The 16,776-nt window shown below is 37.5% G+C and overlaps 1 protein-coding gene and 1 pseudogene across 1 annotated transcript; both read right to left on the bottom strand.

Moving 5' to 3' along the window:
- Positions 1 to 2,489: 2,489 nt before the first annotated feature.
- On the bottom strand, positions 2,490 to 3,343 carry LOC131394167 (olfactory receptor 7A17-like; annotated as a pseudogene).
- A 12,136-nt stretch (positions 3,344 to 15,479) lies between these two features.
- On the bottom strand, positions 15,480 to 16,440 carry LOC131394266 (olfactory receptor 7A17-like). The gene has a single exon (XM_058525485.1). It carries the CDS (start codon positions 16,416 to 16,418, stop codon positions 15,492 to 15,494), a length of 927 nt encoding a protein of 308 aa, XP_058381468.1. The 5' UTR covers positions 16,419 to 16,440; the 3' UTR covers positions 15,480 to 15,491.
- Between the last annotated feature and the right edge of the window lie 336 nt (positions 16,441 to 16,776).

The raw sequence follows: 16,776 nt of genomic DNA, 5'->3' as shown, positions 1-16,776 counted from the left end.
CTACTCACTGTTCTGTGAGTTCATTTTGTTGTCATTTTACATTCCACATATAAATGAGATCATACAGTATTTGTCTTTCTCTCTCTGACTCATTTCACATAGCATAATTCTCTCAAGGTCCATGTACGTTGTCACAAATGGCAAGATTTCCTTCTTTTTTATGGCTGAATAATATTCCATTGTGTGTGTGTGTATATATATATATACATACACATAATGAAATATTATATATAGTTATCATATTTTCTTTATAAACATATATCATATTTTCTTTATCCATTCATCTGTCAAAAGGCACTTAGGTTATTTCCGTATCTTGGCTATTGTAAATAATGCTGCAATAAACACACAGGTGCATATATATATTTTTTTAAGTTAGTGTTTTTGTTTTCTTCAGGTAAACATCCAGAGGTGGAATTCCTGGATCGTATGGTTATTCTATTTTTAATTGTTAAAGGAATCTTCATATTGTTTTCCATAGTGGTTGCACCACTCCACACTTCCACCAACTGCACAAGGATTCCCTTTTCTTCACAGCCTTGCCAACAGCCATTATTTCTTTTCTTTTTATAAAGTCATTCTAACAGTTGTGAAGTAATGTCTCATTATGGTTTTGATTTGCATTTCCCTGATGATTAGTGACATCAGGCACCTTTTCACACATCCGTTGACCATTTGTATGTCATCTTTGAAAAAATGTCATAATTTTGTGTAGCTCTTTTAATTCAGGAAACTGTACACTTTTAATATGTGCAGTTTATTGTGTGCAATTATACTCCAATAAATTAGTTAAAATTTAAAAATTCTAGTGGTGCATGACTGAGGGTTGGCTCTAGAGCACAGCTAGCTGATTCACACCTGACAGGGGTGGGAGATAAGCCTCATCACTGGGAAGAAAACAGAGTGTCATATATAGATTTAGAAACAGTGGAATTATATTAAGGCAGTTCATATTTGATAAACTCATTTTTTTCTGTAAATTAGATTAATCTACATATATGAATGGAGTAAACTTGACATATATTGGTTGAAGAGAAGTGTACTACAGCTGCATACAACAACATGGATGAGATTTAGAAACACGAAGTAGAGAATCACAGCTGACTATAGACTCATGAGGATCCCAGCAGTAGTCAGAACAGCTCTCCAAAATAAAAGCAGTATATTTCCATTTGCTTTTAGGATAGCTTGTTATGCAGCAATTGCTAACTGATACAATAACAAAAGCAAACAGAACTGATGGCCCTTATAATAATGTGCTTCTTCTCAAGCTAGGCATTTGTTCTGATATTTGAAGAGAGCATTTATGACTACTCAGTTATTGAAGGTTTTTTTCAGATATCTGTACTAAAATGTGACTCCATCGAGGTTCCCTTCATTAAACAGGAGAGGCTGGAAGGAGCGGCATGGTTGGGCAAAACTTGTGACCCTGAATCATATGACTGGACAAGAATTCAAGCTCTCTGGTGAGTTATCCTTTGATCGTAAGGATATATATAAATATTATTGATACTAGAAGAGGGGAGATATTTCATTTAGAGTAATGGAAGGAATCATTTGTAGGTAGCACTGGAAGTTTTCAAGTAGAAAAAGCAAATAATTCAATAAAAAACCCACAACATGCCAATCAATCCTTTACTCCAATGAAAAACTCTCTTACACATGAATATTAATCTTCCATACTTCAATGAGCAGAGTGTAGCACAAAAAAGAAATTTTTACTTAGTAATACAAAGTATAACTTAAAATTTTACTTCGTCGTATTTCCGTTTGTCCCCGAATCAAAGATACTAAGTCTATTTATTCAAATTTGTGTTTCTGTGTAGAGTCTATTTGGAGACATGCATTTGGTAATTATTTTGCCAGTCACTATGGTAGGCACTGTGGACACAGAGCTGAATAAGAGGACATGATCGTAATGAGGAGAATAAAAATCAGTGACCAGCTATAATACACACTATATGTTAAAATCTACATTATCACGAAGAGCAGTTAAGGTAGTGACAACAAACAATGATGCACTTAAATGTGAAAACCGTGCTCTCAGAGTTTCTCATGTTATAAAATTTTATAAATCGCCTTGGTTGTCAATTGTAGTTATTATTTATATGAGTAATGCAAATCATGACTATTCTTTCAGTAAAATAGAATCAAAATTACCTGGGATAATGTATGTCATTTGAGAAAAATATTATTCCGAAGAAATCCATGTTGCCCAATGAAAAAAAATGAGATTTCCCAAATAGTTCTGATCAAAAGTTGGGAAAAACTTCGTGAAGAAAGAAAAAAGATAAATGGAAAAACTGTCCATATATGTGACTGAGCAGATAACTTAACAATATAAGTTACTTAAGTTGTATGAAAAAGTTGAAGTCAAGAAATGGACCCTTATGGACATAAATAGAAGGAGGAAGTTCTACTTGCACAATCTGATTTAAAAAAAGCAATTTTGGCTCTGTAGATTTAGCTCTGCAATCAAGTGCACTTCATCAACCCAAAAGAATTATCCCATTTATAGCTGCCATCCCAAAGAATGTTTTCAGAGCCCTCTTTATGTCTTTCTTCCTCAGGCTATAGATAAAGGGGTTCAGCATGGGTGTGACCACGGTGTACATCACTGAGGCTGTTGCACTTGAGTGTGAGCTGTGGCTACTATCAGAGCTAAGGTACACTCCTAGGGGCATAAATAAAATAAGGAGACCACTGAGAGATGAGATGCACAGGTGGAAAATGCTTTATATTTCCCCTGAGCTGATGAGAATCCATGTATGGTGAAAACTATTATAGAGCATGAGTAAAGGATACCAGTCAGGGAACCAGCACCCAGCAGCACTGCTGTAAAATATATGATCATATTGTTAAGAAAGTTGTCAGAACAGGCAAGCTGGACCACCTGACAGACTTCACAGAAAAATTGAGAGATTTGTGAGTCTACACAGAAGGACAGACCCAACACCATTAAGCTTTGTAACAAGGAATTCAGGACACTTATGATCCAGGACACCAGAACCAGCAGTACACAGAGCCGGGGGTTCATGAGGACTGTGTAGTGCAGGGGGAGGCAGATGGCCACAAGAGAATCATAGGCTATCACAGCCAAGAGAAAGTCATATAATCCTGCAAAGAGTATGTAATAATACATTTGGGTGATACAGCATACATATGTTATAATTCTGCTCTGCGTCTGGATGTTCCGCAGCATCTTTGGGATGGTGGTGGAGGAGAAACAGATGTCCACAAAGGACAGGTTGGAGAGGAAGAAGTACATGGGTGTGTGGAGGTGGGAGTCAAAGATGGAAGGCAGGATGATGAGCAGGTTTCCACACACAGTGACCAGGTACATGGAGAGGAAAAGCCCAGATATGAGGGGCTGCAGTTATGGTTCCTCTGAAAATCCCAGAAGAAATTCTGGAAAATGTGTTTCATTCCTTGATTCCACTTGTTGGAGGTGACTACCACAAATAGAAAAAATACATGACTAACTTTCACACAAGAAAGCATTAGTAATACAGAATAAATGCTATATTTATATTTTAGAATCAATAAATTAATCTCAATATATTGTGCATGGCCTGGTCCCCACTAGGGCATCCCTAGTGCTGTTTCTCTTCAGGAATTCGTTTTCCACTGTCAACTTGTTCCTCCAGCATAATGTATCCTACTGTTTTGTTGAGTATCTTTCATGCATTTGAGGAAGATACATTGAATATAGACCAGGTTCCAATCACTGTTCTGAGAATGGAATGCTGAGAAACAAAAGCCCTTCATCCAAGGATGGAGAAAAATATAACCCAGTAAAAATAATATTATAACTTATCAGCTGGTGACATATACTATGATGAAAAGGAAAACACGTAGAAAGGAGAAAGTGGATGAGGGATTAGTTTTTATTGGGAGTTGAGGCAAGACCTGCAAACAAGGTGGCATTTTAACAGACACCTGAAAGAAGGAACAGCCAGTGCAAAGGCCCTGAGGAATACGATTGTTTTAGAGAGTCAGGGCTCAAAATTAGCCAGTATGTTGAGGGAAATAAGCAAGAGGCAGAGTGAGGAGATGGTGTCAGAGAATGATGAGGAATGAGGTGGCCTCCTTGCTGCCGCTGAAACCTCAAGACACAGAGAGTCCCTTGTCCACACTAGGTAAACCTTGCACATTATTAATCTGGTTTCAAAGACATCCTGTGAATTAAAAGGAATCTCCTCCTTAGTACATTCTCTTGATTGAATAATGTCTCCTGTGTTATAAGGGTCACCTTGGAATATATGAATCCAGGTGTCCCTTCTCTGAGGACTGCTTTCAGTTCACAGGGGTCTCACACACACCCCAGACAGCACACCATGGCCTCCTCTTCTGTGTTACTTGTCAGAGTCTCGCTTCTCCCTGCCTCCCTCACTGTTTAGGATATAAGTGGATACAACTCAAGCTTTCCATAACAAGTGTGTTTCCCCTAAAGAATTTAGAAATGGTACCCAGATATTCCTATTTAAAGTCTCCCATGGACAAATAAACTTGGGGCTCCATCTTGGAATTACCATTTTCTGCCCTTTACTTAAAGAAACATAAACAACCTGTTAAATAAACATAAAAGTGAGAGGAGAATGAAATGAACATGAGGAAGAAAAAAGATCTGTTAAGCTCAGATGATCCTTGAGAGTCTGTGAGAAAGAAAAAGATGCATTGGTTTCTTGTGGCTATCCCAACATTAATTACATCCCCTTGATGCCCAGCAAAAATAATAGAGAAGAAAAAATACATTTGTCCCAAAGACAAAAGTAGTGATAAATTTATGATATGAGACACCTTACTGATTGAATATCCCAAGTGAAACTGACCAAAGAAAACAAACCAGTAATTCACAAAAGGAAATATTATACAAAATAAACAAAAGTTGTCTATATTTAATATCAAGCAGTAGAAGACTTGTTTTTCCTGTGCCTATTCTACGTTTATTCGACCATTTAGTTTTTATGTGGTTGGGTGGCAGATGAGGTAAGCCGCTTTCTCACTTCTCTTATGTGGCATCTTTTCTTTGTTTTTCCTCTACTTTCGGTTTTGTTGTCTTTTTTGACAAATCTATTGGGCACACTCTAGTCCTGGTTATAGTCATCACCCAACATGCAAAACTCTCCACAGACTGTGCTCTATAAGATCCCGCATTCACTGTGACAATTCCACCCTCCTACACTGCGTAAATTTCTTCCTGTAATTTATCCCTGAGCACCTTATGTCACACCAAATTTATTTCATGGCACTCTGACTTGACTATATAATGCAAGATCCAAACAAGCAGGGCTTCACCAGTGTTGTTCACCTTCATATTTTCACAAATGTATGTGAGTACATGTGCACTTGTGTGGGAACAAATTTAAGTAAACAATACATTATGATGTATTTCACATTCATCTGCAAAAGGAATTGCAGAGAGAATGAAACCAGGTTAAATAGGGTGGCTTCAAAGCAAATGTAGTAAAAACAATTGAGTGGAGCATCAAAAACTAACTGAAACAAGATATAAAATAGCAATAATTCAGTGACGTCAACGTGCATCAAAAATTAAATTGGCAAAGGCATATATATAAAAGAATATAATATCTAATGATCCTAGAAATTATTGCAAATAGAAGATGCTCAGTTATTATTTGTTGAATGAATCAGGAATTAGGTCTTACTATATAAGTACATTTCATATATGGTAAGGTTGTATTTCAATATATTAGAAGAGATTGGATTACTGAAAAATTTGGCAAAATGGATATTGAACTGGAAGACAATGAAGTTGATCTCCACTCAGTCATATTACAAAAAAATCGGGGCTGGCCCCATGGCATAGTGGTTAGGTGCGTGTGCTCTGCTGTTAAGGCCCGGGTTCAGATCCCGGGCGTGCACCAACGCACCGCTTGTCAGGCCATGTTGTGACAGTGTCCCATATAAAGTGGAAGAAAGTGGGCAGGGATGTTAGCCCAGGGCCAGTCTTCCTCAGCAAAAAGAGGAGGATTGGCATGGATGTTAGCTCAGGGCTGATTTTCCTCACACAAGCAAAAAAAACTCATAGGGATTACCTACTCACTGTAAGAGCAATCAATACTTTTTAGATGGACATCTAGAAAACTACATATTAAAATCTGTTGCCTTAATTAAGGTGGGCCAAATCACCTTAATTAAGGCAAGAAAACTCAGAAGTAAGAAGATAGACATATTTAACTAAGTAAAGTGTAAAAGATTTTCATGGCCAAAACATCCCCTAAAAGTCAGCAAAGACAATAATATTTCTTTTTTTTTTTGGTGAGGAAGATTGGCCTTGATCTAACATCTGTGCCCATCTTCCTCTATTTTGTGTGTGGGATTCTGCCACAGCATGGCTTGATGAGCAGTGTGTAGGTCTGCACCCAGGACCTGAACCTGTGGACCCCAGGCCACCAAAGCAGAGTGTATGAACTTAGCCATTACACCACCAGGCTAGCCCTGAGACACAATAATTTAAAAAATTCATTTGAAATATTGATAATGGTAGAATAATAGGCATATAATCTATGGGCATATAAAATTAATAGGCAATTCAAAGTGGTGATCAAATATATAAATCTTTGATAAAACTCAGTAACAGTTTAGAAAACAAAAAGAAATCTCTTTCACACTCACCAGGATGGGGAAACCTTAAACAGCTCTCACATTGACTGAGGTTGGAATGGGGTTGAGTAGCAATGGGGTACTCTAATTTTTCTGATAGAAATGTAGTGTTAAAACTTTGGGGAAACAATCTAAAGACACCTCTAAATATTAAAAGTACTCAGGGTTTCTCAATCTCAACACTATCAACATTCTGGGCATGATCATTCTCCATGATGTGGTCTGTCTTGTGCATTGTAGGATGTTTAGGGCATCCTTGGCCTCTTCCTACCTCTCCCCAGGGTGACAGTCAAACAATTTTCCAAACATTGCTCAGTGTCCCCTGGGGGACAACATAGTGTCTGGTTAGAACAATGGTTTAAACTTAATTCCAAAATATTTTTGTAGCATTGGTATAATAGCAATGTAGAGACCCTTCACAGTACAAGTAGCACAATTACACCGTGAAATATTATGAAGCCTCTGAAATAATAAATCATCATTACAGTAGTTGATTGGAGGCAAGTCCATAAGGTATTATTGAGTAAGAAGGATAAGTGGGGATGAGGGAAAAAAAAAAAAAAGACTGCTATGTAAAGATAGAAAAGATATAAAGATATAAAAAAGACTAAAATATAAAGATCATTTATGATGTGCACAGGATTCTATTCATGCATTTTATAAAAGTATACGAATATGCATGTGTGCATGTTATAGAAACAAGTTTATTTTGAAAGTAATAACTTACAGAAACAATGTCAGGGAGAATGAATGAGGTGAAGTACAGTTGTTTCAAAACTACTGTATGTAACAGAATTGAATGAAAATCTGCAAATAACATATAAGGACATAAAATACAATAATTTCATAGTATCAACATTGGTCACTAATTCAAGACTAAATTGCCAAAATCTTGGAAATAAAATAATATAAAAAGATATTTTTATATGGGCAGGAAGCAGTATCTAAGTTATAATTTTATCTTACATAAAAATATATGAATTATAATACATTTATGGAGGAAATAGGTTATCTTTAGTCATATGGTAAAAAAAAATTCTTAATGATAAATGCCTTCCAAATGCCTAGGCTGTTGTGAGTTTTAGGAATAGATCTAGTCCAAAAACCCCTAAAGGAAAATAAATAACAGAGATATGAATACAAGTCTGAAATATTTATAAAGAGTGATTTATTAATGGAAGTTTCTACCTTTTAACTAATTTCATCCATTTCACCCACACCCCAAACTTCTAGTTATAAAATAAATAAGTCCTGGGTCTGTAATGTACATCATGTTGACTATACTTGATAATACAGTATTGTACATTTGAAAGTTGCTAAGAGAGTGGATCTTGAAAGTTCTCATCACAAAAAAATTACAACTATGTATGTTGATGGATGTAAACTAGACTTGTGATCATTTTGCAATACATACAAATATAAAATCATTATGTTGTACAAATAAAATTAATATGATGTTATATGTTAATTGTACCTCTTTCTGATAGCCTCTTATATCCATTAGTCTATGCAGGTTCCATCCCTTTCCTCTTCCCTTTCTATGCTTTTGTCATCACAAATTATTCTTTTTTGTGTTGTGAGTTTGTGACCAAACTGAGGTGTTTGCAGTTGTTTTTGATGTTTCCTTTCCCTTTATCCTTTATTTTATAATTAAGTTTTTGCTAACCTATTCTGATACAGAACTACAATTTTCTGATTTTGTCTATTTATTTGCTTGTTCAAAACTTTGTAAACCTTTGTTTTTTTGTTTCAGGTAGGAGGGCTCACTTCATCATTTCTTGTAAGGCAGGTCTAGTGGTGATGAACTCTCTCAGCTTTTTTTAATCTGGGAAAGCTGTTATTTCTCCATCATATCTGAAGGGTAGTTTTACTGGGTAGAGTATTCTTGGCTGATAGTTTTTGTCTTTCAGTATTTCAAATATACCATTCCACTCTCCTCTGGCCTGTAAGGTTTCTGCTAAGAAATCTACTGAAAGCATGATGGGGGTTCCTTTGTAGGTTTTCTTCTCTCTTGCTGCCCTTAATATTTTTTATTTGTCATTGACTTTTGCCAGATTTAATATTATATGCTTTGGAGAAGGTCTTTTTGCACTGATGTAATTAAGAGTTCTATTGGCTTCATGTACTTGCATGTGCAGCTCCTCCTCCAGGTTTGGGAATTTCTCAGCTATTATTTCTTTGAACAAGCTCTCTGGTCCTTTCTACCTCACTTCTCCCTCTGGGAGACCTATAATCCCTATGCTACTTTTCCTAATTGAGTCAAATATTTCTTGAAGAATCTCTTCATTTAAAAAAAAAATCTTAGTTCTCTCTCCTCATCCACCTGAAGCATTTCTAGGTTTCTATCTTTGAGCTCAATGATTCTCTCCTCCATGAGGTCTGCTCTATTTTTTATGCTTTCTATATTATTTTTTATCTCATTAATTGTGTTCTTCATGTTGAGAATTTCTGTTTGGTTTCTTTTTAGAGCTTCATTCTCTTTTGTGAAGCATTCATTCTGTTCATTAATTTTATTCTTGAGCACATTGAACTGTCTTTCTGTGTTTTCTTGTAACTCATTGAGTTTCTTTATGACAGCTATTTTGGATTCTCTACCAGTCAGATTGTAATCTTCTGTGATTTCAAGTTTGGCTTCTGGGGAGCTATCATTTTCCTTCTGTTCTGCCATGTTACTGTAGCTCTTCATAGTGTTTGAGAATTGATCCTCTGCTGGCACATTTGTGGTAGTAACCACCTTTCTTATTTGGGTACAGCTTTGGTTACTTTGGTTCTGAGCTGCTTCTGGTTGTATTTGAGAGCCTGCACTTTCTACCCTCCAATGCCTCTGCTGGAGGCATCATCAGTGCCCCCCTTGTGCCGCTTGTGCCTCTGAGGTTGCTGGTGCCTTGCTGCCTATGATTTGCTGCAGTCTCAGGTGTTTTCACTGGGGTCACCAGGCTGCGAGCACTTTTGCTGCTTCTCGGGTCACCTGGGTCTCATGTTCCCCCACTTGCTTTCCACAGGCTTGGGTGCTGCTGCTTTCTACACCACCTATGCTGCTGCCCATGGGTTATCTGAGGGTGCTGGCAGCACTGCTGCCAGGGGCACTGGGGTCAGAGTTGTCACTGTTGCTGTTGGGGGCCTGAGGTCTTGTATGCTGCCTCCGCTACTGGTAGAGCTGGTGTCAGAGGTGCTGCCACTGGGGGCTGGGTCCCAGGTTCTGCTATGATTCCTAAAACTCAGGTCAGAGGTGCATTTGCCACTGCTTGGGGAGGAGTAGGGGCTAAGCCAGAAGTGTTGTTGCTGACCTTGCAGTCTCTGGTCACTGGTGCCCACAGGTGTGCTTTTTGAGACCTGGGGTCAGGACACTCAGATTCTACTGTTGAAATCCAAATTTTGGTTGTTGTCCCCACTGCTAGAGAGACCAGCCCTGTTACCGGGGAGGGGGAGGGGCTGCCTCACCAACACTACTCTGTGTCCTGAAGCCTCAAGACGTGTGTGCTTGGGGGGACAGGGGACACAGCCTCTGGTCATTGGCACTGTCACATGCACTGGTGGCCTGCTCTAAAACCTTGGCTCAGGGCTCCCTACCCCTGCTTTGGAAATTCATGCCTAGGATGTTATCCCCACTGCTGGAAAGACCAACACAACTGCCGGGTGAAGGGGCGGTGCTGGTCCCCAGCTCTGCTCTGTGTCCTGAAGCCTCATGGTGTGTGCACCAACTGCCACTGCTGGGGAGAAGCAACAGCCAAGCCAGGAGTGCCATATTTGCTCTTGCAGCCTGTGGTCATTGGCGTGCATGTTGGTGTTAGGATCCATGTTTTGGAGCACCACTGCTGAGGGAGAAAGAGAGGGCTGCTCCCCTAGTTCTACTTCCTCCCAGAGGACCAGTCCACCCTCCTTCAGGTGTATAGATACATGGATCACTCAGGTGTTCTGGTGTGCTGTGCAGGGAGTCCTTTGTTGACCACTGGATGTCTGACTACTTGTAACTTAGAGAGGACAGAAAAAGGGAGTGACTTACTCTGCCATGATTCTGACATCATCTGGAGTCAATGCTCTTTTATCTTAGTTCATCTAGCTAAGCTTAGTTTGTCAACTTTGTTCATTTACCATTTATATAAACCTCATGGTAACCACAAAACAAAAAATCAGAGCAGAGTCAAAAATCGTAGAGAAAAACTGAGAAAACCATCACAGAAAACCACCAAAATGAAATGGTAGACAGAAATAAAAGGAAAAAGAAAGAAGGGAAATATAGAACAGGAAAACAAAAGATAAAATGGCAGTATTAAGTCCTCATACATCAATAATCACTCAAATGTAAATGGATTGAATCACCAAACCAAAGTCACAGAGTGGCTGAATGTATTTAAAAACAAGACTCAACAATATGCTGCCTACAGGAAACACAACTCAGTTCTAAAGACAAACATAGGCTGAGAGAGAAGGGACAGAAGATGATACTCCAAATGGTAAGCTGAAGAAAATGAGTGTAGCCATACTTATATCAGCCAAAGCAGACTTCAAGATAAAAAAGATAAAGAGAAACACAGATGGGCATTATATAGTGATAAAAGAGACATTCCACCAAGAGGACATAACACTTATGAATATATATGCAACTAACACAGGAGCACAAAAGTACATAAAACAACTATTAACAGACATAAAGGAAGAAATTGTTAGCAACACAATAAGAGTAGGGGACCTTAAAACCCCACTTATGTCAATGGATAGATCGTCCAGACACAAAGTAAACAAGGAAAGAGTGGCCTTAAATGAAACATTCCACCAGATGCACTTAAGAGATATAGAGAACATTCCATCTAAAAACAGCAGGATACACATTCTTTTCAAGTTCACAGTGAACATTCTGAAATATACACCATATTTTAGGAAACAAAGCAAGCTCAATAAATCTAAGAAGATTGAAATCATATCAAGCATCTTTCCTGAACCACAATATTATGAAACTAGAAGCCAATTACAAGAATAAAGCTGGGAAAGTCACACATATTCAAAGACTAAGCAATATGTCACTGAACAACCATTGGATCAATGAAGAAATCAAGAAATATCTAAAGACAAATGAAAACAAAAACACAACATACCAAAACTTATGGGATGTAGCAAAAGTGGTACTAAAAGGGAACTTTATAGCAATACAGGCTTACTTCAACAAACAAGAAAAATCTCAAATAAAAAAGCTTAGCCAATTCCTAAAAGAACTGGAAAAAGAAGAACCACTGAAGAGCATAGTCAGTAGAAGGAAGAAAATAATGAAAATCAGAGCAGAAATAAATGAAATAGAGACTAAGAAAAAAAATAGAAAGGATCAATGAAAACGAGAGCTACTTCTTTGAACGAACAAACAAAATTGAAAAACCCTTAGCAAGACTCACTAAGAAAAAAAGAGAGAAGACTCAAATAAGTAAAACCAGAAATAAAAGGGGAGAAATTACAATGGACACCACAGCAATACAAAGGATTATAAGAGAATACTATGGAAAGCTATATACCATCAAACTAGATAACCTAGTATAAATGGATAAATTCTTAGCATCATACAACCTCCCAAAACTGAATCAAGAAGAAATAGAGAATATGAATAGGCCAATCACAAGCAAAGATATTGAAACAGTAATCAAAACCTCCCAAAAAACAAAAGTCCTGGATCAGACGGCTTCTCTGGTAAATTCTATGAAAGCTTCAAAGATTTCATTTCTATCCTTCTCAAACTATTTGGAAAAATTGAAGAAGATTGGGTGCTTCATGTCTCATTTTACAAGGCCAACATTACCCTGATACCAAAACCAGACAAGGCCAACACAAAAAAAGAAACTTACAGGCCAATATCACTGATTAACATAGCTACAAAAATCCTCAACAAAATATTAGCAAATTGAATACAATACATTAAAAGGATCATGCACCATGACCAAGTGCGATTTATTCCAGGGGCACAGGGATGGTTCAACATCCACAAATCGATCAATATGACACACCACATTAATAAAATGAGGAATAAAAATCACATGATCATCTGAATAGTTGCACAGAAAGCATTTGACAAGGTCCAACATCTATTTATTATAAAAACTCTCAATAAAATGGATACAGAAGGAAAGTACTCCAACATAATAAAGGCCATATATGAAAAACCTACAGCCAATATCATATTCAATGGAGAAAAACTGAAATTCATTCCTCTGAGAACAGGAACAAGACAAGGATGCCCACTGTCACCACTCTTATTTAACATAGTGCTAGAAGTTTTAGCCAGAGCAATTGTGGAAGGAAAATAAATAAAAGGGATACAAATTGGAAAGGACGAAGTAAAACTGTCACTATTTGCTGATGACATGATTCTATATATAGAAAACCCTACAGAATCCACCAAAAAACTATTAGAAACAATGAACAAATACAGTAAAGTTACAAGATACAAAATCAACATGCAAAACTCAGTTGCATTTCTATACACTAATAATGAACTAACAGAAGTAGAAGCCAAGAATATAATACCATTTACAATCACAACAGAAAGAATAAAATATCTAGGAATGAATTTAACCAAGGAGGTGAAAGTCCTCTACGCTGAAAAATATGAGACATTATTGAAAGAAATCAAAGAAGACATAAAGAAATGGAAAGATATTCCATGTTCATGGATTGGAAGAATAAACATAATTAACATGTCCATATTACCTAACGCAATCCAAAGATTCAGTGCAATCCCAATCAGAACCCCAAAGACATTCTTCAAGGATATAGAACAAAGAATCCTAAAATTTATATGGAACAACAGAAGACCTCAAATAGTCAAAAAATTCTTGAGAAAAAAAGAAAAAAGTTGGAGGTATTACACTCCATGAATTCAAATCATACTAAAAAGCTATAGTAATCAAAACAGCATGGTACTGGCAGAAAAACAGACACACAGATAAATGGAACAGAATTGAAAGCCAAGAAATAAAATCACACATCTATTTATGGCAAATCTTTGACAAAGGAGCCAAGAACGTACAATGGAGAAAGGAAAGTCTCTTCAATAAATAGTGTTGGGAAAACACATAAAAGAATTAAAGTAGACCATTATCTTAGACCATATACAAAAATTAAATCAAAACGGATTAAAGACTTGAATGTAAGACCTGAAACCATAAAACTCATAGAAGAAAATATAGGCAACACACACTTTGACATCCATCTTAGCAATACCTTTTTGAATACCATGTCTACTCAGGCAAGGGAGACAAAAGAAAAAGTAAACAAATGGGACTACATCAGATTAAAAAGCTTCTGGATACAGCTTTTTAAAAAACAAAGGAAACCGACAAAACAAAAAGACAATCCACCAGCTGGGGGAAATATTTCCAAATCATATATCCAACAAGGGGTTAAATTCCAAAATATATAAAGAACTCATACAACTCAACAACAAAAAAATGAACAACTCTATCAAAAATGGGCAGAGGATATGAACAGACATTTTTCCAAAGAAGATATACAGATGGCCAACAGGCAGATGAAAAGATATTCAATGTTGCTAATTATTAGGGAAATGAAAATCAAACAATGAGATACATCACCTCATACCCATCAGAATGTCTATAATTAATAAGACCAAAAATAACAAATGTTGGAGACGATGTGGAGAAAAGGGAACTCTCATACACTTCTGGTGGGAATGCAAACTGGTGCAGCCACTATGGAAAACAACAGGGAGATGTCTCAAAAAATTAAAAATAGAAATACCATATGATCCAGCTATTCCACTACTGAGTATTTATACAGAAAATATGAAGTCAACAATTCAAAAAGATTTATGCACCCTAATGTTCATCACAGCATTATTCACAACAGCCAAGATGTGGAAGCAACCCAAGTGCCCATCAACAGATGAATGGATAAAGAAGATGTGGTGTATATATACAATGGAATACTACTCAGCCATAAAAAAGACAAAATTGTGTCATTTGTGACAACATGGATGGACCTTGAGGGTAGTACGCTGAATGAAATATCAGATGGAGAAAGACAACTACCATATTGTTTCATTCATATGTGGAAGATAAAACAACAACAACAGACAAACAAACACATGGATACAGAGAACAGATTGGTGGTTACCAAAGGGGCAGAGGGTGGTGAAGGGCAAAAGGGGTAAAGGTGGACATTTGTATGGTGGTGGATAGAAACTAGACTTTTGGTGGTGAACACGATGCAGTCCATACAGAGTTGAAATATAATGATGTACACCTGAAATCCATATAATGTTATAAACCAATGTTACCTCAATTAAAAAGAAAGACTCTAATGATGATAAAACCCATTCACCCATTAAAAAGCACACAAGTATATTTAAATCTACATTTTCAAGAAAAGCAGTTAAGGTAGTGATATACAAATAAATGACAGACACAGGTGTGAAAAACTTTTGCCTCAGATTTTCCTTCATTATGAAATTATATAAATTTCCTTGGTTGTCAAGCATAATTTTCTTGATTTGAGTAATACAACTCATGACTACACTTTCAGTAAAACAAGATATAAATTGCTTGGGATGAGATATGTCATTTGAGAAGAAACTCTTCTAAACAAATCTATGTTGTCCCACAAAAAGGAAATTTCAAAATAGTCCTGATCCAAGGCTGGGAAAAACTTTGGGAAAGTGGGAAAATGGACAAAAGAGAAAACCATCCGTATGTCAGACAGAGCAGAAAGATCAATGCAGTGAGTTACTTAAGTTGAAGACGAAGAAATGATAACTCCAGGACGCAGGTTCTCCTTTCACAATCTGATCAAATAATTGCAATTTCTGGCTTCAAGCCTTGAGCCCTGAAATCATGGGCACTTCAGCACCAGGAAAATTGCCCCTTTTATAGCTTAGTCCCAAAGAGTCTTTTCAGAGCCCTCTTGATGTCCTTATTTCTCAGGCTGTAGATGAAGGGGTTCAGCATGGGTGTGGCCACAGCGTACATCACTGAGGCTGTTCCACTTGAGTGTGAGCTGTGGGTACCAGCAGAGCTGAGGTACACTCCAAGACCTGTACAATAATATAGGGAGACACCTGAGAGGTGAGATGCACAGGTGGAAAGTGCTTTATACTTCCCCTGAGCTGATGAGATTCTTTGTATTGAGGAAACTATCTTAGAGTAAGAGTAAAGGACACCAGCCAAGGAACCCCCACCCAGCAGCCCAGCTCCAAAACACATCACTGCGTAATGAACAAAGTTGTCACAACAGGCAAGTTGGACCATCTGTTTGAGTTCACAGAAAAAGTGGGGGATTTCCACTCTATAGAGGGGTAGTCGCAAAATCATTAAGCTTTGCAACAAGGAATGTAGGGCGCTTATGATCCAGGACACCAGAATCAGCAGTCCACAGAGGCGGGGGTTCATGAGGACCATGTAGCGCAAGGGGTGGCAGATGGCCACAAAGCGGTCATAGGCCATCACAGTCAGAAGACAATCCTCCAAACCTGCAAAGAGTACAAAAAGATACATCTGGAGGACGCAGCCTGCGTGGGTTATGACTCTGCTCTGGGTCTGGATGTTCCACAGCATCTTTGGGATGGTGGTGGAGGAGAAACAGATGTCCACAAAGGACAGGTTGGAGAGGAAGAAGTACATGGGGGTGTGGAGGTGGGAGTCTGAGATGGTGGCCAGGATGATGAGCAGGTTTCCACACACGGTGATCAGGTACATGGAGAGGAAAAGCCCAAATATGAGGGGCTGCAGTTCTGGTTCCTCTGAAAATCCCAGAAGAAGAAATTCTGAAAAACGTGTGTCATTCCTTAGTTCCATGTGTTGGAGGAGACTACAGGAAACAGAAAAAATAAATAGCTAATTTTCACACAACCAAGAATTAGTAACCTAGCACAAATGCTACATATATTTTAGAATCAATAAATTAATTTCAATATTTTGTGTACGTTTTGGTCTCCATTAGGGCATCTCTGATGCTATTTCTCATTAGGAATTCCTTTTCCACTGTCCACTTGTTCCTCAATCAAAATGTATACTACTGTTTCACCAAGTATCTTTCATGCATTTGAAGGATATATTTTGAATATAGACTATGTCTCAAGCACTTTCCAAAGAATAAGATGCTGTAAAACAGTAGTCCCTAATCTAATGGAGAATATAACCAAATAAAAATAAT

The sequence above is a fragment of the Diceros bicornis genome, chromosome 30 (assembly GCF_020826845.1).
Source record: "Diceros bicornis minor isolate mBicDic1 chromosome 30, mDicBic1.mat.cur, whole genome shotgun sequence".
NCBI classification, from domain to species: Eukaryota; Metazoa; Chordata; class Mammalia; order Perissodactyla; family Rhinocerotidae; genus Diceros; species Diceros bicornis.
The sequence above is the reverse complement of the archived record's forward strand: the minus strand, read 5'-3'. Positions and strand labels throughout refer to the sequence as shown.